The following is a 25,230-nucleotide window of genomic DNA, read 5'->3' on the forward strand; positions in this document are numbered from 1 at the left end:
CCGGCTCTGCCACATGGTGCATTGTAACACTGTAATGAGGAAGTAATTGTTTCGGCTTTTGGCCTAAATCACCTTTCCAAACTTTAATAAGCAGCCGTTTAAGTATGCGTGTTTTTGTACTTTTGCTGTGACTTAACTTTATAATCGTGACAAGCAAAAATACAAGTGGTGCAAGTAATACTTTAGAGTGCAGCTGAAACAAAAAGGACAAGGGAAACTACACCACTTCAACTAAAACAAACTTTTAAGCATTACATTATAATCTGTTATGTTGGATTTTTTTAAATCACATCACAGACAAAGGGCTTACTTTTATAATATTCTTGATGTACTCTTCTAGTTTTTGAATTTTTTTAATTGAGTGTGATGACCTAATGTGGTCTCACAAATATATTCTATTGGAGTCTGAATAGTGTTACAGTACAACATACGATGGGTTGTTCATTTAAAACTACTATAGTTATATACAAAGTAAGTGTGATTATTTCTTACTCCCTTTTGGAGAGGCAATATCAAAGTCCAGACAGGTATAGTGTTCTTTTGTGAATGACAAATGTCATTGGGCCTGCCACAACAGGCCATCTCTTATTACCCTATCATAAAAGCAAATGATTGGCACATTTAGCAAAAAAGGGAACAAGTGTGCACTTGAGCTCAAAGCTCTTATTTTTTCCAGTGCCATAGTTATGCTTGCTACACATTTCTACATGCTATTCATAAACATTGATATCTGTGCAGGAAAGGGTCCACAGCAACAGGTCAATCCAACAGTTAGCTTTCTAACTGCTTGACTGTCCAAATACAATTATATATTATACTATTACTCTTCTGGTGCTTATAGGAGCCAGCCTACTTTATTATCATGAGTGCAGTCAACCTGGAGAACTCAATAAGTACTTGTACAGGTTGAATTAATGAACAGTACAGGAAACAATGGTTGAGAAGAGTGGTACTAGTCTCACCCATACAGTCTATGGTCTCACCCCATGAAAGCTGAGAGGAGCTGGTGAACTGTGGCAACAGCATGTCCTCCCGCCCCCGGTGCCTTGGAGTTCCACTGCTAAGTACCAAGGGTCAAGCTAACAGTTAGGTGATACTCTAATGACCTCAATAAAAAGGCATTTAATTCACACCTTCTCCTCCATGAACTGGTTCACTTTTCACACATGGCCTTTGTAGCTGCTTCATTCATATCCTCTTGATAAACCCCATTTCCAGCTGTGTATCCCTATCAAAAGGACTTAACCTGGATGAAGAACCCCACTGTCCTGCTTTGATCTTGCTTGTCCTGTTTAGCTCTTTAACTTCTCTTCAGGTAACTGCTGCAGTTAAGAGACACTGAAAGTCAAAATGCTCCACCTGCTGGTTAACTTCTGTTAAAAACAAGGAGACAGGAGGTGTCATGTGATACAGATGTTGTCCAAGGTTTATCATTTTGATGTTGTGTTGATCCACACGATGAAGAGATTTACAGCTGAAACACGACAGTGGTTCATGGTTTCATGCAAAATACAGTTCCGTGAATCCCCAACAAACATTTAAACAGCAAACACAATAGGTTCATTTTAACCTTCCCCCTTTAGGTTGGAATAAACATGTTCAAATATAATAGTATGCAGTTTGTTATTTATTTTACATCCTAGTTTCATTCATGGAGCTAAACCACTGAGTAACAGCAAATCAAAAGAGAATGAAAAGTCTTTGGAAAGCTGTACAAAAAAAATGGAGCAGGACAAAAAAAAGAAAAGAAATCGAAACATCAAGATGAATGACAAATAAAGCCCTCCCCTTTTATGATGACCTCTAAGACCAATTGTCACATGGCTGTCATCAACTCCAGGTTGGGTAGGCCCCTCTGATTGGTCCATGCACAGTATGCAGCACCACGGCATTGGTCCAGGTGTTTGCCGAAAGGAAGAGGTCTGTCTCGAGCGTATACACACACACACACTAAAGCAGCAGGTCTTCCACATTTCCCCACAAGAGATGCGACTTGGCACGACGAATCTAAAGACAGGAGGGAGCAGTCAGTCACAAAGAACATTTTTCTTACTTTTTGTTTATTTCTGAAAGGGTGTGTGAAACAAGTGTTCACGTGTCCTTTTTTTGCACAAAACAGTACAGTATCACTCTTCAGCAGACAAAAATCAATCCTTGCAGACGATTTATTGTAATTAATTGCTTGCCTATGTTTAATATTTCCTGAATATTTTCATTATCTACACAATTCAATAAATAACAGGCTATTTAAATATCTAGTCAATGTCACAGCAAACACTTCAAAGCCTTACTGCTTACAAGATAAATGCTCTAACAAAGCCAACAGGCTTCATGCCAAAATTCCAGACTGTACAGACTTGTATACACCATTACAGCAGAAACCACACAAGCCTTCAAAATGACTTCACTCAGGTCAGTACAGTACCATTCCCATACAAAATGGCTACTTGTCACAGTACATGGCAGTACTGAGATCAGACTCATGTCTACCGTCACTGCCCAGATCCATGCACGGGATCATGGGGTGCCTTGAAATGCCCCAATGTGAGTCACAAGGGTATTGAGAAGTGGGGCAGCCCCGTACAGTGACCGCGGTCTCCAGGTTTACAGACAACGACTGCCCTTCTCTCACCATTTCTTGTTCCGAGGCTTCAGCTCCTCGGCAGCATTCCTTAGGAAGATGTAGTTCTTTTTCTGGGGGTTGTAGTACTCATGACCCTGAGGAATTCAGATGAGATGCACAACATTAAAAAACATGAGAGAAGGCCTGCATGAGGTGCATGCCCACCCAGGGTTTTTCCTGGCTCAGAAATGGGCCTGTGGGGGGGGACACATATGAAGCGGGGGTCTGGGGGGTCCTGAGCATCAAATACTTCATTTCCTGCATTCTAATACACTTTCAGGCACACATTTATGGGGAAAACGTCTTAATTTATGTCAAGGAAAATACAAAATTCTGGTGGCAGGTAACAATTCAAAATATAAAATATAATGAAATATAATACGTGTAAGGGATCCGTCTACACTTGACCCCAAAGTCCAGTTCATTTGATTAGTATGAACAGGGCATTACTGTATCTTTTTCCCAAAGAGCACATTTTGCTCCTTAGTTGAAAAATGTGTGACTTACATAAGGTAATCTATGGCTATCACTGTTGTAGCTAATTTGTATACTAATACAATAGTGTTATGAATACAAAACATGAAGTGTAATGTTTTCTATTTTGAAATATTGATCAAAAAATTGTCAGTGATGTTGAATAGGCCTACAGTAGGGTAACGGACTGCCCCTACGGTTTGGCAGGCATGTGAACCGCGGATTAATTGCAAATCTAGTGTGTGACACACAGTTTAACGGCTACTGTTACTTGAACGGGGCTCAGCAGAGAGGGGAGTGAGACGACGTCTCTGCAGCTTACTCAGGGAGTCAGGTCAACGCCGCTAAAGCACTCAAAACTTTGGTTTTCATGCGCACTAACGTACGGCTCGCATCAGGTGTTAAAACAAAATCTACCAAAACACGGGAAAAAAATTATTTAACGCTACTACGAGATGTTTTTACAGGTTATGAAACTGTTTCAATTTAATACTGATAGACGGCAGCGCGACCCGCCGCGCAAACAGGCAGCAGTCGGTGCTCCGGCGCAAGGAGAGCTCCGTGTCCGTCAGCAGTGGCTGCTCGACTCCTCCAAGAGCAACATGAGGGGCTTTCTGACCGGAGGGATTTTTGCAGTTCTTAGAACTAAACGTTCCTAGAACACTTTTTTCATCGTGTTCTGACAGGAAAAAATTGGGGATTTTTAAGTTCCTCTGGCCTCAGTAGCGTACTTTTTTAGCTCCTACTTCAGAGCAGGGTCTTTTCCCTTTTCACTTTTCCTAGGTGTACTTGATTGGTCGAACTTATAAGTCACGCCCACTGCCAACTCGGAACTTGCAGACGGAGCAACAACCAACAACGGGACATTTTTAACAATTTTCACCATCTTATTCATCATTAAATTCACTTCTGACAACATTTTAGGCGAGAAATAAACTATGTAGAGGTCAAATATGGGCCGTTTTACAAAAATTGATGGCTAATTGCAAATTTTGTCCGACTGTGTGTCGGGAGTTCAGTGGCCGGTGCTGCCTGGGTTGCTGCCTGGGTTGCTGCCTCGCCGCCTGGCCCGCCTTCCTTCACAGACCCCGGCCTGCTGGGAGGTAGATGGAGCTCCGCCACAGCTGGCAGCCCACGGCACTCCATACCCGCGCAAAGTCACCGTTTTTTGGGTTGATGGACTACCAAACGCCGCTGCCCTGACAGAGCTCCAGGGCCTGCAGCTCCCCTCTTCCTGCTAAATGGCCACTGTGTGTGTGTGTGTGAGTCAGAGCGCGGTCAGCGAGCTTGCCCGCAATCTCTTACTGCAGGTTCCAGTTATAATGGATGTGTGTTGAGTTATTTAAAAACTTAAGAGCCTGCGGCTGGATGGAGCTCTATCAATGAGAGCTAGCTAGCCTCCTCTTAGACCTCTGAAACGAAACCCCTAATGTTCACAAAAATGCATTAAATTGAAATCATAGTTAGCCTTATAAGACCTTGGGGTAGATGTTCTATAAGTGACGTGACGAAATTCAAACTGTAAATATACGAAAGTTATGCTAGCAGCTAGTAGCCAGCCAGCTCCGGAGCTCCGCGGAGCCCGGTCGTCCAATAACCGAGAAACGGTGACTTTCACTGGGTATGGAGTTTGCCGCTTTCTCGTCAGACTGCGTGGAGCTCCTAAAGTTGAGCAAAACATTACGTGAATTACTACGAGAATGGACAGAACTCGGAAAAGTGGACTGATGCGGAGGTGTACTGCCTCCTCCATGCTGCTTTGTTGTTGTTGTATGGGGCGCTAAGGTCTAGTGACGATGCTATAAAGACCGTTGCCGTGCTTGCGTCACTCCCTTACCCCTCCTACCAGTCCCTATGGCCACTTGGCCAGTGGGAATGCAAACGGAAAAAAAGATTTTGGGGGAGAGTAGTTCTTAGAACTGTTTAGAAGTGTACTTTTCCTCTAAAAAGTACAAGTACTATCCGGTCGGAAAGCACCTATTGTCACCGGGAGAGTCCGGTACAGTCGGACTCTGGAAACAGAGATACCATTAGCTCGATACAGGAGCGTTCAGGTCCAGTCAAATCAGCGCCAGCCGCATGTGTGTATACAGTACTGGACGAGAGGGAGGCTGGCTGCTGAAAATCAGACGTTTTGGGGCTCGTGATATTCCTTTGGCGCTGGCTAAAACCTCTTTTTTTTTTTGGGGGGGGCGCCAAAACTTTCTCTATGCAGGAAAAACCCTGCCACCATTTTCAACTACTGTACTGTACAAACACCTGCTCACAATTTTTGTAAAGATTTTACACCTCCTACCTTCGACCAGTCGTAACTGGAAGCATACGCAAAGATGTTGCCATTGTGGTTGAAGCAGCAAGCCGTAATGGGCTGGTCGAGCTGCTCCGAGGTCTTCAACTTGGTGCGGGCGTCTTTGTCCCAGAAGCTGAAGCGCCCATCTGAGCCCACAGTAGACAGTGTGCCATGGACAGGATGGAAGGAGATGGCATTCACCTGACGGGAGAAAATGGAAATCAGCAGACGAGACATAAGGAAACATTATAACTAGGCTGGTTAGTGTATCAGAGTGACTATATTGTAATGATGGTATCTGTGAAAAGATAGACAAGCTGTCCAGCAACATGGTGTCTAGCAATACTGCAATTATACCATTAGGGGTGTATTAAAAAATGCACTGCGCTAAATGGAACACTATTAACAGACCTGTTTCACTGCAGATAAGACATGTCATAGAAAAAAAAACACAGGTGTAATTAATTAGATAAACTTGAGCTGTAGTTTTTCCAAGGCATCCATTACCTATGTTCCTAGTTCCACCTCGGTTTATCCTAATATGACAAGCAGAAGGTCTGCTGCTACACTTTGCATCATAACTGTTGAAAATAAAGTCCATAAACTGGTATAATTTCTCTGTTTTCTAATACAAATACGTTAATAATAAAATCTCATTTAAGAGCACAAAAGATGCATTTTGTTCAAAATGTCAACAATGTTTTAGAAATCCATAACTTACAGCATAGATGTCCTGTGGAGTGGTCGTGTTGGTTCCATTCGACCTGTGGCACTTAAAGGTGAAGTTGTCTTTGGCTCTGGAAAGGATCAGGGAACGCATTTGTGTCATATTTTGCTTCAGGCTTTTGACTGAGAGAGCCTTGTCTTTTAAATGATGTTTAATAATAATTAAACATGCATATACTTGACTGGATTAAAGAACACCTGTACCAAGTAGAGATGCACCGATTACTAGGCCGATTCCGAGTTTGACCAGCCGATACCGATTTTAGCCGATTCCGATTTCATTTTTTCTAACCACTTTACAGCACACACAAATATTTATTTTCTATCTTTTCTTTAATAGAACATTTTACATTTTGCAGTGTATCAGTTCATTGTTAGCTGGTGATTTCGTTGTTTGTGTTCTTCACCTGCTAGCTAGGTTGCACATGGCTGTTGATTCGATATAATGGCGATTGTTGAACACCCTTGCTCACGTTTGTATTTTACATTATTTACATGCTACAGTAGTTACACTGCATTAAGATAATGTAATTAATAGTGGGTTTATTGTTATTATTTGCTAGACTATATATAATTCCCATGCATTGTGTATGGTAGCCTTTACGATGTTATTTATTTACAGCATTTGACCGGCATCAAATCGGCATATGTGAGACTGACCGTCCGGTCATGGCCGATCACGTGAAAATCGGCCAATTCCGGTCACCAGCCGGTCAATCGGTGCATCTCTAGTACCAAGACTTCCAAAAGTCATTCACTTGTAAGAAATTAATTGTTTTAGACACTCACGGGTTTGGAGGGTTGATATAGTGGATGGCCACTCGGCCTTCGATGCTTCCCAGTGCAAAGCCAGTGGGCTTGTTCTGCTTGTCCTTGAATATGGCAACACAGCGGTGCTGAAGGACCAGGGCAGAAAAGTACATTGGATCAAAAGACAGTCATACATGAACAGTAGTATATGGCATGACGTTTTACTTTAGATTTTGCATCAAGTCAAAGAAAATGAATCTGGCTGTACATAAAACTACCAGAACGAGTGGCACGATGTAGATGTATGTATACAGAGAGGCATTAGAAGTGGGAAAAGACAAAGAGAAACCATTTCCATGGAAGAGGAAAATTCACCTGATGTTTGAGAGGAGAGTCTATTCTCCGAAATTCAGAGGGCTGGTTCTCCAGCTGGTACACTATTAGGCCTCTCTCAGCTGTGGCAACCACTGCCATGGGGTACACCTACATATTACAGTCACAGGTTAAAAACACACAAAAAGAAGATCCACATATTTAATTATCTACTCCCCAAGTAATAAAATGCATGTCATATTCTTTATGAACTACTTACAACATCTGCACAATAGCATCTCTCTGGCATCTGCAGAGACATCATGGGATTGGGAGAGCGAGTGTCCCAGAACTGAAGTGAAAAACAAACAAAAAAAGGTCATGATTCTCAGTGCTCCATTACAAATATTTGCTATACCACTCTCTGATTAGCTCTATTAAGTAATCATTATGGTTATATTTAGGCGTCTACACAAATACAATAAAAAATAGTGGCCATCGCCCATTGATAAAATGCTGATCCAGAAGTGACTGAAATAAAGTTAACCAGAAAGCTGTTTTGAAGCACAATGGCCAATCATATTTCAGATGTTCTTGGGACCCTAAATGCAAAAAACTAATTTATGTTTTTATACAGATGTGTTGTAATGTGCCGTGTGCTGTTGTACCTTCAGTGTTTTGTCCCAACTGCCAGTCATTATGCAGCTGTAGTTCGGGGCTTTTATCCAGTGGATTGATTTGATCGGACCGTCATGCTGTGAAGAGAAATGGTGAGAGGTGTAAGATGATTCTGCTTCATTCTTATGACCATATAGTTGATCTGTGAATTCTCATCCAACCTGTGCAATCTGCAATGCTTGATTGCTGTTAAGATCCCACATCTTGGCTGTTTTATCGCAAGAAGCAGTGAAGACTTTACTCCCATCCTGGTTAAAGTGAGTAGCACATCATAAATTATTCCATGGCCCGACAGATAGCATCGACTACAGAGCTTAAATTGCTTTGTACGGTGAGCCTTACATCGCTCCAGCATGCATCCAGCACTGGACCTGTGTGCATCTGTTGGGCTTTGGGGACAGTCTGCCCATTGTCCTGAACCTCCCAGCACCGGACCTAAAGACAGATGATACCACATAGTTAAACTGTGTTTACTTAGGAGCATACTATCTAACCATGATCTAGTACAGAAGTAGTCCTTCATGGAAGACAAGCCTGGTGATGGGATCCTCCTGGACCTGTACCCCACTGTACACAAATGAATACGATCATCCATAATCTTCACTAAATCACACAATCTACTACTGTTCAACATTATTATGATTGAATGAATAACTCACATCGTTGGCCCAGGATCCTCCAATGAGGAAGTTTCCTGGCATGGTGGGGGGACTGAAAGCCAGACAGCTGATGCTGTCATCTGGAGGCGAAGTCACTTCAACATCCTGTAGGACAAGTCAGAAACATAAACAACACAGAAAAACATCACTCTGTCAAGTAAACAGGTGAAGGCACAGTTTTCAGTAAGGCATCATAACAATTTATTTAAAAAAAAAAATACATGTCAAATGCTTTTGTCATTTACTCCGCTGGTTTACCTTCATGGGATTATGGCTGTCTGTTGTTGCGTTTCCAAAGACACCGGTCCCTCCTGCTCCAAATCCGGAGGTTGTCCCAAATAAACTCATAGTACATTAACGTTATTCCTATGCCCGAGAGAGAGAGAGAGAGAGTTATTTACACAATAGCAGACTACATTCTTCTGACTGCCGTCTTTAAGCATCAATATCATCAAAAGCCAGATAGTGGTAACGTTAAGAGGTAACTTTCGTTAGCTGATGTAAACTGGGCGTAACGTTGAATTCAAATAATGAGGGTAAGCAAATACCGCATGTGTATAACGCGAGGTAGCTAAAGCCACAGCTTCACACGACACTATTTTGCTACCAGTCCTTTATCATAACACTCGTGTCACCCGACAGGACGATTGACAACACGTAAGTTAGCTGGACAGCCAATATTAACGCTAACATTAACGTTAACAGTTAGCTACCGCTGCTAGCTTCTGAGTTACTTGCTAGCGGTTTCTAGCATGATAATATATGGGCAGTTTAAGCGTGTATGATAATGTTATTTAAAATACATTTGAGCGCATGTAACGTTACTACTATTAGCCATTACGCCGGTCAGAAAATAAAACATAATAATTCACCGCTGGCTAACGTTAGCTAAGTCAGTTTTGAGACTGTGGCAGTCACGTTAGTTCACGTTACTGGATTAAAACGTTTCTGAGCAGCATTTTTAAACACCGTATTTAGACATTCTATAATCTGTAGAACCGTCTCATAACTACATTACGATACATACCCCAAGTTTATTAAACTATGGCTATAAACCGTAACGCTGAAAATGCCAAAATAATTTGGCGCATCGAAAATGTGGCGCTAGATCCTCGGTGTGTCGCAGTTTGGTGACGTTTTTGTGCCGGGTAAAGGCATGCAATGTCAAGAGTAAACGCTTGGAGGCAGTACATGACAGCTGGTGTCACTTTATTCTTCAGGGAAGTAATTCAGAACTGTGTAACTTTTTAATTTTTAATTTTTATTTTTTTATTGTTCATTTAAACAGAATATAGAAATACAAACAAACAAGGCACAATCACAAATCCATCTCAAAAACAGAGCTATTGCCTAAGGTCGAGCATATAAAACAAAACCTAGGAGCTTATACCTTACAAAACAACATAAAGAATTATGTAAAAGAAAATAAATACAAAATAAATAAAGAGAAGGGGCTATCTCAAATTAAATTAAGAGTCTCAAGTAAATAAATCAAAGCAATTTTTTTTTAATCTTTAACCCGTTTCAATGACTTGCACAAAAGATTTAACTCATTCTTCCAATGTTTCAGGGAGGGTTTGGTCTTAAAATATTTACATTTATGTATAAAATGTTTTCCTAAAAGCACCAAGTTGTTGAGAACAAAATCTACCTTCTTATCTTCAACAAAAACACCAAACTTTATATTCTTCATTGTCAGGGGTGTTATCTTAATTTCCCTGGTCTGTAACCAGCTCTGCAGATCTCTCCAGAAGGATTGCACCAACTCACACAGAAAAAAAACATGTTCTAAATTCTCTATTTCTTTTTCACAAAAAACACAGTTATTAGTATCAAAATTGAATCTCAATCTTAAAAATTCACTTGTTGGGTAGATTTCATTTAACATTTTAAAGTTGACCTCTTTTATCTTCGGGAGAAGAGGAAATGAGATGTAACTTTATAACTGTGTAACTAATTGTATGCACTTCGTTGATAGTTTGTGTAATTCAGTACAGGGGCAAGGTGTAAAAAGTGTAGGCTAGGTTACCATGATGGTTCCCAACCACCGACAAACTCATCCCCCGATCACCCCCATAGTCCGCTCCGTATGGCCTTTCATAATAATGCACTAGTAGGCTACTAGTAGAGTGCATAACGTACCATCATGTAAGGTAGGTAACTACCTTTATTACCAAAATATTAGTTGTATTACAACAGTATAAAATACTCAATTACAAGTCCTGCATTCAATATTTAACTAATGTAAAAGTCAAAATGTGTCTTATAAAAAATGTGTCAAAAGAAAAGTTAGGCTATTCATTATGTAGAATGGCCACTTTCAGAGTGTTATTATTTGGATTAAATTCATTAACAAGTAAGCAGTATTTTATTGTTGCAGAAAGAAAGAAGATTGAGCTATTTTATCTACTTTATATGCCACGAATCTATAACAGTTCAAAATATTTTATAAAACGATTGTGTGTTTTGAATGCAAGTAATCTGCAAAGTCAAATCTGCAGCTGTCAGATGACTGAGTCAGCCTGGTGTAGTTGAGTGAAATATAGCTAACTAAGTATAACGTTGCATCAAATGGAAATACTCAAGTAAAGTACAAGGGTTCAAAATAATACTACAATGGCCTATATTAGTAAAGGTACTGTTGTACTTTCCAACACTGGTAAGGCCTGTTTTTTTTTGTTTTTTTTTCAAATTTTGTGCCTGCATGGACACACAATCTCAATGAATTTTGGAAAATTAGGAAAATCTGCCTCACTTTCCCTGAGGGCAATCCAGAGGTCATAAGCATATTGCAGGATCAATTCGAACCCTTCACAGTTTCACAGTATAACAGATCTAAATACATATAGACAAAACAAGCCATGTTTCAGTACTTATCTGCTGCATGCAGTCAAATATGACACCTATTATGGTTGTACCTCCAGTGGGAGATGTAATTAATGACTCTTATTGGACTGAGTAAGTAGGCCTTAGGGCTGGGCGATATATCGATATTATATCGCTATCGTGATATGAGACTAGATATCGTCTTAGATTTTGGATATCGTAATATCGTGATATGACATAAGTGTTGTCTTTTCCTGGTTTTAAAGGCTGCATTACAGTGATGTACTTTTCTGAACTTACCAGACTGTTCTAGCTGTTCTATTATTTGCCTTTTCCCCACTTAGACATTATGTCCACATTACTGATCATTATTTATCTAAAATCTAAGTGTGAAGATATTTTGTTAAAGCACCAAACCATAGAATATCGCACCAATATCGATATCGAGGTATTTGGTCTAGAATATCGTGATATCTGATTTTCTCCTTATCGCCCAGCCCTAGTAGGCCTATACATACAAATATAATATGGTGCATGAATTCAATTATGAGATACAGTACATCCCTGAGGCTGAGAAATGCCTGAGTGTGCAGCAGTTTCACAGTGGTGGTGCTACGACATAGTGTGAAACCTCCTTCAGTTCTAACGCGTGGGATGATGATGTGGCTGTCAATATAGGAAATATGATGTATGATATGAATATATGAGGACCTGTTGGCATAAGAGTCCTTGAGCAAAACTGTTTTTTTAAAGTCTTAAATAGTTACTTGTAATGTTTACAAATGTTTGTAGTATAGGAAGGACTCTTGTTGTTTATATGAGTTTGCAGGGATGAGCCATGTTAAGTGACCTTCGCTGGGGGAAAAAAACTTCTCAAGTGCATAGTTGAAATTTGGTTGTGTGATTTTAGTTCATGTATGGCTTGTTCCCACTGTGTCCTATACAAAACAGAAGGAAGGAGGAGGAAAACAGAAACAAATTTCAGTTTGCGGCTATTACACATTATTTTCCTTCCTTGAGTTTTATGATCTGTTCCAGTCACAGCTGTCCTCAAATCTCAGTAAAGCACACGTATAATCTGTACTTCAGCGTCAGATTCTTGCCTTGTCATTCATTGTCCACCCCCACCCCTGTTTACTCTCTATTAAAGTAGTCACAGTGGAGTGCTTTACACATTGTTGTAGTAATTCATTGGGGCTATTGGCAAGTCCCTTCATGCCTGTAGTGCTGATCACTCAAACCCCTCCACAATTAGGGTGGGCCCGAGTTTATTGTTTGAGTTCAAAGGTGTGTGTTGAAGAAGGGATTAGGGGATTTTCCCTCTTTACCTTTAAACTGATCTAAACTTTCCCCCTTAGTGTTTGAGTATCTCCATGTGCACAGCGTTGAGGCACTGCAGTGACAATAAATTCAAACTGTCCAGATCTGTTGCAATATAGATAGGATTTGGAAATAAGTACACATGGCCTTTGGTGTTGAAGAGACAGGGAAAAGATGTGCTAATCAGATATTAAGTCCACTTTCATCAGTGGCCCAAAGGTCATCTCCAAACAAAGGAAGCAGTGATGGGACACTTCGGTGTGAAAGGTCCACACCCCATCTATCTTATTACCAAGATAGAGAAGTCCACTTCATGATAGGACACTGACCTATTCTCACTTGACTTTACCCCCACACACTCTCCCAATCTTTCCAGTCTTGGTTTGCATTCTAAACCCCCCCTGCCCCTCCCCTGACACAGCGCCTCTATAAAATTCATTCCCAAGTTGCCATTAAGGGGAACGCACGGCTGTATCACCAAGACAGTGCGCAACTATAGATGATGAGGGAAGGGTATTCAGAGTTTATAGATGGTAATGTGTTTTACTCCTATCACAAGTAGGGGGACTTTTAAAGTAGGAAGCGCATCCCCAGTCTTATCTTTCGACTAGTTAGGCTAGCCGCACGTAAAATGGTTAAAAGGGCCTTGGCGACGATACCAATCCTCCTGTCATGGTGTTACTGCGTGTTGGCTACGCAGGTCGCCTTTGCCAACTTCTCCGTGGACAACGAAGTGCGCTCCAGCTTCATCCAGCGGCGGCTGCGGAGCCAAGAGCGCAGGGAGATGCAGCGGGAGATCCTCTCCATCCTGGGGCTGCCGCATCGTCCGCGTCCGCACGTCCACACCAAACACAACGCTGCCCCGATGTTCATGCTGGACCTGTACAATACCATCTCTACAGACGCAGAGCCGCCCGGATACTCTTACTACAAGTCCGTTTTACCGACCCAAGTCTCCCCCATGGTGACCCCACAGGACAGCCGCTTCCTAGATGACGCAGACATGGTGATGAGTTTTGTCAATCTTGGTAAGTTTACAATTCGACTTTATAATGACATTTTTTGAAACATAAAATATTTACTTATATATATATATTTTAGTGTATATAAATGTACACTATATGCTACTACAGGGACCTGGTTTACTGTGATAATGTTTTCATGAAGAAAAAAAAAAATTCGAGTATTCTTTGCAAAATGCCCAAATGAACGAGTAGGCTACTTGTAGGCTATGTTTTTCCAGGGGAGTCTCATCTCTGTTATCTGATTGAATAAACTTAAGATTCAATGTTTTTAATGCTTTCCATTTAGTTGTGAAGCCTTCCACAGCAACAACATGCATTAGTTAAGTGTGTTTGAAAGCCATGTGTCTCTTACATTGTGGCTTTTAGGTCACTTTCTTCACTCAAAATCAGGCATTATGCATTCCGAGCTGTAAATGTTATGACAACATGTCTGTATCCGATTTCCCCAGAATCCCTTCAAAAGCTCTGGGGGAGAGGCTTAGCACGGCTTTGTTTCACATGACTAGAAACTGAATGGGCATTTCTAAACCCCTAGGGAGTGAGAGACAAGTTGACTAAGATGCAAACAGCATCTAAATACATGCTTTTGCTGCATACATCTATGTTAGTACAGGTGCAGTGCATTCCTGCATGTATGTGTCTGTTTGTGTGTTTGTTCGGAGGGTGCAAATCACATGGGTCACAGGTGGGAGTTGGGGCTTACTCAGACATTATTGAATTTATAGAAGGCAAATCCTGCCTTTGTTTCCCTTGGAGATCCTACGGCTGCTCTGGTATCACTATGGTGAAACAGCAGACGGCATGGTGCCTGTGGCTCTTATCCGGATGTGGTTACATCCAAAACCTACCCATGTCTTTTTTATGCCTCTCTCCGGCCTCAGGAGGAGGGTCATAGGTCAACCTAAAGAGATGAAGTGTGTTCATCTGAGATACGTCTCTAAAAAACCTTCCTGTCTGTTTTTATGCCTTTGAGATTGAATCGAAGCCTTAAAAAGGAGGAGACATTTAGAGGTATTTTTTCGATCAGCCCATCCATGTGTAGTTAATACGAAACATTTGGAGACTGTAAAACAAATCTGAAACATAACATTTTATGTCCTCAGTCGTGAACTTTTCAGCTAATGAGACCTGGAAACATTGTTTCTGAAAACTCATAGCAGATTTATATGGTTCCACATCTGAGAGTTTGATTATAAAGAGGAAGGAGGAAGAAAAGTGTGTATTATTTCTCTCTCTCTCTCCCAATACCTTCTGTGCTGATGATTGGCTGAGTGTTTAGCTGGGGCTTCCACATTGTGCTGGAGTGACTCTTCTTGGTGGTCCCTGGATGATCGCTTCAAGACCTAACTGGATTATGGTATTTCCCCTCCAAAAACCAGCTTCCAGTGTGAGGGAGAGCTGCTGTAGAGCTGCCCATCCCCTTCACTCAGTGCACCCAGGTATATCATGCAGGTAGACAGTGCATAGAACAATGATGTAGAGAAATATTGTATTTTAGATAAATCAGACTCATTTACTCAGTATAAATGAAGGATTCAGAAAAGTTAAGGGGAACGATTCAACCCCTCTTTTTTCATCACAGACAGTATTTGAGATATTGTGTAATCATTTTGCAAAGTCTACACACACACACATACAGTCTATTGCATCACTGCACACATGCTGATACATGTACATGGCTCCATATGTTTACTTCTGTTAGAATGCCAAACCACAGGTCGTACTTCAGCAGGAAGCATTCGTCTCCACACGGCAGCTGATATTGCACTGCACATAGCACATTGTAGTTCCTCTTGTACAATTGTTTATAAAGAAATGCAGACTAGGCCTGACTTCACACTCAATCTTATCACCATCAATCATATCTCAATCTCACCGCTGCCTGAAATCGTGGACACATGCATTATGTTTTTTTTGTTTTGTTGCATTGACCAAAACACACCAGCAGAGCATGGGAAAAGGCACACTGACCAAATGTCACTGGCTTTCATTAAAGTAGAAAGAGTGCAAAATGCTCTCCTAGCACTTGGAGGAATGACTGTGTCGCTGGAGAACAGAAGGTGTATTGTGTTATAAGCGGGAAGAAATGTGTTTGTCTGCTAAGCTAATCTGTAGGAAGCATAAGAAGATCATACTAAGAATTTCTTTTGCCCCACCAGAAAACCACATTAACCTTCCTATTATTTATACATTTGTGTGCAAACTAATTCCTTTCTGACGATACACTTTAAGCCCACCTCTGTATTTGACATCTTGTGCAGAATAACTCAGTTCAGTAAATTTGGTTTGTCAGCAATAAGCAGACATGGTGCTACATTCTGCAGCAAATATGTATGCAGTCATGTAATATTTGCTAAGCAAAAGTCTTTATGGTGGTTCTAATAATCTGCAAGAAAATGAAGCAATGCTGTCAAACTTATCAACGCATGCAGACATCCGTGGATTTGAAAAGGCAGTAAATGTTCACTGGAAGAATAAATTTAAGACGTACTTTAATATAGAGCTGCAGCGATTAATCGATTAATCGATTAGTTGTCAACTCTTAAATTAATCGGCAACTATTTTTATAATCGATTAGTCAGTTTGAGTAATTTTTTAAGACAAAAGTAAAAATTCTTTGATTCCAGCTTCTTAAATGTGAATATTTTCTAGTTTCTTCTGTCCTCTGTGACAGTAAACTGAATATCTTTTGAGTTGTGGACAAAACAAGACATTTGAGGACGTCATATTGGGCTTTTGGGAAACACTGATCCACATTTTTCACCATTTTCTGACATTTTAGAGACCAAACAACTAATCGATTAATCGAGAAAAAAATCTACAGATTAATCGACTATGAAAATAATCGTTAGTTGCAACCCTACTTTAATCAGTTGAAAATGAAAGTACTGATGCAGAGAATGATATAAATATATTATACAAATATCCACAAAGGTCATATTTGGGTCATCTTTTGAGTTTTGTTTTTGTACAGACATACATCTTTAAACCACCCATGCTGATATGTTAAAAACAAAACAAAAATCCCATTTAGTATAAAATTGCAATAGATTAATGAAAGCTTCGTGGCTGTGTGGCCCTGCAGTGTCAGGAGTAATCTGAAGTGTTGAAATGCCTCCCAGAGGGAAGTTTGCATATCTGAGGTCTGATCTCTGCAGCTAATGGTCCCTAACGTAAACACACCAAGTCCTTACAAGCAATTATTGCTTTCATAAAAACACCCCTCGTTCCCTTCCAGCATTTAATTGCGGTCAAACAAATGACTAGCAGGGTTCAGAATGCACTGCTCTTAAGCTAGTGTGTGTTTTTGTCGTTAAAAATGTTTTTAGAAGACTGTGAGTCAGTGTGTGTGTGTGTGTGTGTGTGTGTGTGCGCTCTTTTGTGAAACACAATAATAAATCTGTTTCTAGTGAGGCGCTGTGTGTATGGTTGTCTGTGCACTGAAACAATAGTGGACCATCAGTAGGAAGGCTGATGTCATGATGATGTCATGATGTGTGCCAGTGGGCAGGATGTGTTTAAGGTGACTAATCGCTGCTCCGCTCTGCACACCTTCACCAGAGACCTCCACTGCTCTTTCCAAGGACAAACACATTGGCTAACGCTGTAAAAACACCACACTGAAAAGCTTCAGGAAGCTTCGGGGTCTTTCTGACCACCGTTCTTCTGGAAAGTCTGACTGTTGGAGAGACTCAGCTGGCTCAGGGCGGATTGGAAACCATCAGCTACTACTGCTGCTTTACTTTAGCCTCTACAATCAGAATTAAATCACTGGATACACAGTGATACATGACAAAATGATCAGGCAGGTGTGGGTGGTACAGACTCTGGTAGTTAAGTCACACATGGATTTGTGGGTCTCTCTATACTTTATGTGAGTGTGTTTGTAAAAGCACACTGGCAGCTGTGGTTTTCCGGGCTGTGCCTTAACAGGCCTTTTCTTGTGGTCAGCACATGTGTGCAATTTAAACAGGGAGCCAAACTGAGCCCTGAGAATGTTTTTTCTCCCCCACATTGGCACGTATGGCAGACTTAAGTAATGTTTAGATCAATCACTTTACTCATGGAAGCAGGATTTTTCCTATTTCTGACACAGTGCTTCCGAGATGTGGGCACACATCAGAGCAACGTTTGATTTGGCAACAGTTGACGGATATGCAACCACCGACTGGTTTACCATCTGATTATACTCAGAGTGGTTTGCCTTTTTACTCAGATGTACAAACTTTCCTGTAAAGGGTCAGCAGTATTATTTCACTGTGTGTATGTGTGTCAGCTGATGCAGACAACAATAAAGAATCTGTCACCTTTATTGCTTTCTCTTTTTTCTCTTCCTGATAGTTGATCAGGATCAGGATCTATTGTACCAGCAGCACAGAAGAGAATTTCGATTTGAGCTTTCCCGTATTCCAGAGGGAGAGGCCGTCACAGCAGCAGAGTTTAGGATTTATAAAGATTTCATCCAGGAACGCTACGAGAATGAGACATTCAGAGTCAGTGTATACCAGGTCCTGCAGGAGCCTCCAAACAGGTATGGGTGTTTTCTTTCCTGCTCCTGCACATCTCAAATTTCAGATAAGATAAAACTATATTGATCCCCACAGGGAAAATTTGGTTTAATTGCTGATTTTACTGTTGCTTTGTTGTTGTTTTTTTTTGCTTCATCCTGTTTCATCTGCTCGATCTTTTCAGTAGTGTTTCACATTTAGGAATAATTTCACTCAAATTACAAATTTAAAAAAATATTTCCTCACGTACCCTGCATTGTCTCTGGTTTATTTTGTTAGGGTTTTGAGATATCTGTCTGATTTCTGCCATCACCCCAATACAATGGAGGTGAACGTAAATTCATTGTGGTGCTCACAGCATAGAAAATATAACTTGCAGCTCTCTGAAGTTGCACTTTTGGACCAGCGGTGCAACGGGCTAAAAGTCACCATGCTAACATTCTCAATTCAATTGCGAGCACAGTCACAGCTATCACTCATGAATCATCACACCCCCTTTTTATAGCATCAAATAACTAATTAAAACCAAACTTATCAGAAAAATGAACACTTGAACATACATCAGCATGGTAAGAATTACCTAAAATGACAGTTACCATCTTAGTTTGGCCCATGTCCCATCCGCTAACATGGAGGGGGCGGAATATATGACCTATACTGCAGCCAGCCAGGGGTGATCGAGATGTTTTGGCTTCACTTTTAGGGTGCTTTCATGTTGTCCATCTTTATATACAATCTATGTTTAGAACGTAATATGTTTACTGTCTTAGTTTAGTGTGTTAGCATGCTAACAGCTAATTAGCACTAGGTTTCGCAGGTATTCAGTCATAAACCTAGACTGGGTAAACCCAGCCCAATCTGCCGGCGATTTGATTTCGCCCTGCAGCTCAGGCTGGAAACCTGTACATTTTTCTATCCTTCTTCCGTTACAATTTTGCGGGGACCAATCACAAACTGGCTTATCCACCTGGTGCGCTATTGGCGGGTTTAACATAATGACGATAGAGAAGCGACCAAGCAGCTACTTGTTTACATTCAACATGGCGGCCACCGAAGCACAGCAACCGGTCGATGCCGCTGTCGCTGCTACGTCACCCGGATCGTTGGTCTGATTGGTTGAAGTTGCGTACAGAGTCATTTGAACTATGCCCGTTGATCACGCCTCTTGTGCAGTAGAAAATACAGAGCAGACTCCCCAGACTAATGTTCAATCTTAAAAGATTGAGCTTGGTCTGGTGATAGCCAGACTATCATAAACCAAGATGTTGGATAGATACAAATAAAATAAACATTTTGGTCTGATGATTGCACCTGAGAAAAAAGTTATTGCAATTCATCTTAGGGGGAAATGAATGTCTGTATTTCATGGCAATCCATCATCATGGAAACATCAATGTCTGTGTACAAAATTATATGGCAATCCATCCAACTGTTGTTGAGATATTTTGGTCGGCACCAAAGTGGTTAACTGCCAGAGCCACACTGCTAGCGTAGCTAAAAATGTGACTTTTCACAAACAGTGTCTCTGTTTCTGGATAATCCCCAGAACACACTGTCAACAAGATTTGCTGCCGGCATATATATGTAATTTTTCAGTACTGTGAGCATAGTCTCGCATTGCCAGATCTACCTCCACAGCGTTGCGGAGGATGGTCTGGCTAGTCCACACAACATTCCCGGATGGGAGAAAAACTGGTCTCAATGACGGTGCCGCTGCAAAATAGCCTTGTGAAGGAACTTGTTTTGGTGGAACGTGTGTACATTCAAAAGTTGTTGATTCAACAGATTTACCCTGCAGAGATCTGAGGAGCAGTTAACCATAGTCATCATAAATCGAACGGAGGTTAGAACGCCAACACAAAGGAAGCGGAAGGTGTTGGACATTTGGTCAAAAATGAGGGACATCCGGCGGAATTTCCGGCGGAACCTGAACAATCCCCGAAATGAAACCACTGTGAGCACTACCAATGAAATTGCACTGGCCTCGGTGGCGCTGTTGTGTTGACAGATACCTCAAAACCCGGATATACATAACCAAGCCTATCTGCATGGCTAGAAAGCAAGATATGTTTTTTAAATTTGGGTGAACTGACCCGTCAAAGCATTTTTAAAATGAATCTTCGTAGCAGCTGGTTTCATTGCTACATACAGTATGATCATCCTCTTGTGCTAGTGACATAATGAGTAGTGTGGTTGAGTTTGAACAAACACCTCATGCTACTGTGTGTTTTCCTGTTCCGGTTGTTGGGCCGCTGTACGTGAACACTCGATTCTGCCTGCTTTGGCCGCGTCTGTTTACATTTCCTCACAGGTTATTTCTGCTGATGTTAATGCACCAAAGCTGTTTACACAGACATTAGTGGCAATTACAGAAACACAGTCAGAACAGGACAGTCCCCAGGAGACTTGCATTTATAACTCACAGCTCCAACCACAAATAACACTCTCAACCCTCAAGACGTCAATTTACTCTCATTCTCTTACACAGGTCCTCTGTGTTTCTGTCTGTCGGACTGTCTGTAGCTCTGTTTTGTCTGTCAGCCTGCTAGCCTCTGTTACTCTGACACTGTTTTCTTGTTTCAAACCACACTTGAAATTGGATAACAACATGACAGATTATCCGTTTGTAGAATAATTAGACCCCACACATCCCCTTTCTTTCACACAAATCAAAGTTCTACCACCCACACTATGAGCTCTCAGCAGAAGGAATCATGTGCAGGCAGTAGATTTAAGCTCTTCACCGGTGACAGTGGGGCTGACGATGGTGTTAATGGCAACATCATTGTCATTCACAGACCCACAAAGGCTACTCCACACAGACAGACGAGCAGGGGGCTGGACCAAAGGCAGACGTCTGCCTGAGGGTCTAAAACTCAGTCTGTAAATAAAGCTATTGTCTGTTAAAATCTGCCCTTAAGACGGCACATATCAGCATAGTTTTCTTCTATGAGTGCTCCTTTGATAATGGCTGTTGGTCGTTGTGGGTGGATACATGTTTCAGGGTGTTACTTGATGACGGCGACTTGCCCTGGATGTTTAGGCCGCTACATATCGTATTGAGGCTGAAATGATGAAAAATCTTCTTTAATCTTGCATTTAAAATATTTATATTCATTTTTTGCTCCTATTTTAATTTTTAAGGCATCTGTCCATTAACAGTTTGTGTCTTCTTGCACGATATAGTGCATTATTATTTGTTATTCTGATTTTCCAATTTCCAATTTTCCTTTATTTATCCTAATTTGGTGTATTTACAGTGGAGTCAGAAATAAGGGCAGTGACACATTTTGTGTTGTGTTGGCTCTGTACTCTGAAACAATGGCAATGAGATTAAATAGTTGTGTCTCAGCTTTAATTTAAAGTTGTTCATATCCACATCTGAACAATGTAGGAACTCCCTTTTTATATAATTCAACAGTTTTAGGTAACACAGCGTAATTAGACAGGTTAACATAATTTATCATGTTTTATGTTTGGTTCCTTTGAAGTCACTGACTGAAATTTACAACCCACATACAGTACATCAACAATGTAACCTTATTAATTCATTAATTAAATAATTAAAATGTATTTCTTACTTCTTGCCTTGAGTCTGGTCTTCAGCAAATGAAACACAGTTGGACTGAGCGTCTGACTTGGCTTATCAACAACATTCCACTGTTTGGCCATAAAACCTCTTAGTTGCCTTTCATGTACTTTTTTTTCCTGTTGAAATATCTTAGAATTGGGGGAATATGTATAAAAAAGGGTTACGATTCCCACACTGTTCCCAGAATATCGACATAAACACCTTCAAACACAGGGCCGGAAATTAGCACTTTAACCTCAAAGTCATTGTTTTATTTGAAGCCCAATGTGCTGTCATATTTTGTCAAAACAACATAAAACAAGTTTTTATTACAGGGCCACACATGTAGTTTTGCATTTTTTTAGCCTATTAATAACATATTTTATATAACTTGCATGACAGCCAATTATTTTCCTAAGCTTACCACACACTTGTAGTTATTTCTTCATAGATCCCAGACAGTCATTGCTTACTGTTAAATTCAGGAATGAAAATCAATTTTCAAAAACAAGAGATGTGTAACAAATCACAGTAGACATTTCATCACCATAGAATTTTGCAAAAACATATTTGCAAGTAGTGATTTTATAGTCTTTGATGGTTAATCTGAGGAAATTTTTTAAATATTTCAATCTGCAGCCAAAACAAGAATACTACTGTATGCTTTTAGCCTTGAAATACTTTCAATTCAATTGCGTACTGTCCTCTCCTCAGTGAAGTGGAGCTCTTGCTGCTGTACCAACGAGAAGTGTGGGCTGCAGAGGAGGGCTGGCTGGTCTTTGACCTGACTGACACCAGTAATCTCTGGTTGGTCAACCCTGAGCAGAACCTTGGCCTGCACCTGGTCCTGGAAGACAGCCACGGTCAGTCACTGTCACACAACTAACACAGGGAGGGCTCCATAACAGCAACAATAGCAAGAATACAGTCTTTGTCTGTAGTAATGCTTTAATGTTCTTTTAATCCTACGGGGAAAAGGACCACCACATAATGAGTAAATATGTGTAGAGGGTTCTTACAGAGTTCAAGTTATGATTGTGGTTGTTGTGGTCATATTAGAACTGTGTACCGCGATGAACAAATTATTGTTTAGTAGAGACTTAGATGTGAGTTATTGTCATCTTCAGTGGTTGGTTGAGACTCATTGTTTTTGTTCCCCCTTGCCTCCCTCTGTAGGCCAGAGGAGGAACCCCCGGCTGGCGGGGATGGTGACAGGCGGTGGACCTCAGGACAAGCAGCCCTTCATGGTTGCCTTTTTCAAAGCCAATGAGGTGCGCTTCCGCAGCATCCGCTCTGCCCACAAGGGGCGCCAGTCTAACCGCTCCAAACCCCAGAAGACTGTCCAAGATGCATTAAAGGCAGTGGAGGCTGCAACAGGTGCCCAAACCATTCAAACTTTACCATCATTGACCCTTGTCATGGTTTTAATGTCTTTGACTTACTGGCCTTGTGTGTACTCATACTTGCATGTTTTCAATTTCAGATAACCTTGGCATCACCAAAGAGGGATGTAAAAAGCATGAGCTGTATGTTAGTTTCAGAGATTTGGGATGGCAGGTATATATTTCAGAACTTTAATTTTGATCTCATTTTAAAGTGCTCATATTATGCTCATTTTCAGGTTCATAATTGTATTTAGAGGTTGTACCAGAATAGGTTTATGTGGTTTAATTTTCAGAAAACACCATATTTTTGTTGTACTGCACATTGCTGCAGCTCCTCTTTTCACCCTGTGTGTTGAGCTCTCTGTTTTAGCTACAGAGTGAGGCATCTCACTTCGGTTCCATCTTTGTTAGGAGTCGCACATGCGCAGTAAGTACGGCTAGCTAGGTAAGGACTACTAGCCAGTCAGAAGCAGAGTATGAGGGCGTGCCATGCTAGCAGCTAGGCGAGCATTATAACGTGTGTTACAAAGTGACGCACGTTTGTCTCTGAAGTAAAGGCTGGACTACAATAGAGCTGTTTGGAGCAGTTTGTGAACAGTGTTTTCTGTTAGAGATGGTAAGTCCCTTTGGGGTGGACTTTGGACTTTTTCACTTTATAAACCTATTACATGCACAATATATATAACACAATAAAGGAAAGGGGAAAAGCCAAAAAGCATAATATGAGCACTTTAATATAATTTCACTTCATTTTATGCCCAAAAGGGACAATTAACTGACCAGTAATTTTAATCTGACCAGGACTGGATTATAGCTCCAGAGGGCTATGCAGCGTACTACTGCGAGGGAGAATGCGCCTTCCCTCTCAACTCCTACATGAATGCCACCAATCACGCCATCGTACAAACTCTGGTAAGTCCCAAGCAGCCTCTGATGACTGGCACCTTTGCTACAACCTCCACTTTCTGTAAGGATTGATGATTTAAGCTTCTCCTAACTACAGGTGCACTTTATCAACCCGGACACGGTGCCCAAGCCCTGCTGTGCCCCTACCCAGCTCCACGGCATCTCAGTGCTCTACTTTGACGACAGCTCCAATGTCATCCTCAAGAAGTACCGCAACATGGTGGTCAGAGCCTGTGGCTGCCACTGACCGCTCAAATGATGGAGGGACACTTAAAAAAAATGCAGAAGTGAAGGAACCAGAGACAAGAGATGATTGACTGGCTGGATATCAAGGAGCTTCTGCCACAGAACGAGCTTTAATCTGGGATTTCATGAGCAGCAGCTGAGCCTCCCATGCAGTATTAACCACTACCACAAACCAGTTAGAACCATTGGCAACAGAGAAAGGTTGAACAAAGGGGTTTCTTAAGCCTTCCTTTGAGTTTGAGTACAAAAAATGCACTAAAAGGACTCCGAACAATGTTGAGTTACCTCACATACTCAAATAAAACATTCAGTGCTAGAAACAGAAAAGTAAAAAGTTACTACTGGTATTTTCCCTAATGTGCAACACATCTATCTGCATTTGAATTCAGGCATTGACCATCAGGCATCAGAATATATAAAATATTGCCTGGGTTTAAATCTGAATTTGGTAACTGATTTCACAGCTCATAAAACTTTAAATCTCCATCTTCCTGTTGAACCACTGCACCTTTTGTTTTGGAACATCTGCATGAACTTATGTCTGATGAGGACTTTTTTTACTGGTGTTGAACTGGTTGTTCAGCAGGCCATTTAAAACTGGTCAGGTGTAAAATATCTGGCAACTCACGCGTGTGTGCTGCTGATTTAGAGGAGCTCAGTGAAGAATGGCGGTTAAAACTGTTAGCAGTGTGGGACTGAAAGGCCTGCCTATAGTTTCCTGGTGCAGACATACTGTATATCACCAGGCCTGTGAGAGGGAAGATGCCAGTGAATCATCTTCGTGAGTCAGGGTGTGCACCATCACCCCGACTGCAGCTGCCTTCTGGTGTCAGACCAGAGCTGCAGGTGGGCAAAGGAAAGCTGTAATTTTATTTTGTCAGAATAAAGTAGTTGAATAAATGGAAACTATAAAACAAGAAGCAGGTGTGTG

The 25,230-nt window shown here is 41.1% G+C and overlaps 2 protein-coding genes across 4 annotated transcripts; one reads left to right on the top strand and one right to left on the bottom strand.

Moving 5' to 3' along the window:
• Positions 1-1,402: 1,402 nt before the first annotated feature.
• Positions 1,403-9,749, bottom strand: rae1 (ribonucleic acid export 1). Of its 2 annotated transcripts, XM_031278650.2 has the most exons (13): positions 9,540-9,749; positions 8,771-8,878; positions 8,513-8,617; positions 8,196-8,288; positions 8,015-8,101; positions 7,844-7,930; positions 7,456-7,527; positions 7,239-7,346; positions 6,903-7,009; positions 6,109-6,184; positions 5,394-5,588; positions 2,633-2,718; positions 1,403-2,007 (listed from the first exon to the last, which is right to left on the bottom strand). In XM_031278650.2, coding segments are annotated over exons 2-13 (1,107 nt in total). In that variant the 5' UTR covers positions 8,861-8,878; positions 9,540-9,749; the 3' UTR covers positions 1,403-2,006. The 2 variants fall into 2 exon arrangements, with proteins under 2 accessions (XP_031134510.1, XP_031134503.1); XM_031278643.2 differs by lacking the exon at positions 1,403-2,007 and having other exon boundaries at positions 2,629-2,718.
• A 714-nt stretch (positions 9,750-10,463) lies between these two features.
• On the top strand, positions 10,464-25,213 carry LOC116035539 (bone morphogenetic protein 7-like). 2 transcript variants are annotated; one of them, XM_031278673.2, is made up of 8 exons: positions 10,464-10,665; positions 13,359-13,686; positions 18,025-18,214; positions 22,477-22,625; positions 22,939-23,139; positions 23,246-23,319; positions 23,949-24,059; positions 24,151-25,213. In XM_031278673.2, the coding sequence occupies exons 2-8, from the start codon at positions 13,443-13,445 to the stop codon at positions 24,298-24,300; spliced, it is 1,119 nt and encodes a 372-aa protein (XP_031134533.1). In that variant the 5' UTR covers positions 10,464-10,665; positions 13,359-13,442; the 3' UTR covers positions 24,301-25,213. The 2 variants fall into 2 exon arrangements, with proteins under 2 accessions (XP_031134533.1, XP_031134523.1); XM_031278663.2 differs by lacking the exon at positions 10,464-10,665 and having other exon boundaries at positions 11,860-13,686.
• Positions 25,214-25,230: the final 17 nt, after the last annotated feature.

The sequence above is a fragment of the Sander lucioperca genome, chromosome 6 (genome assembly GCF_008315115.2).
Source record: "Sander lucioperca isolate FBNREF2018 chromosome 6, SLUC_FBN_1.2, whole genome shotgun sequence".
NCBI lineage: Eukaryota > Metazoa > Chordata > Actinopteri > Perciformes > Percidae > Sander > Sander lucioperca.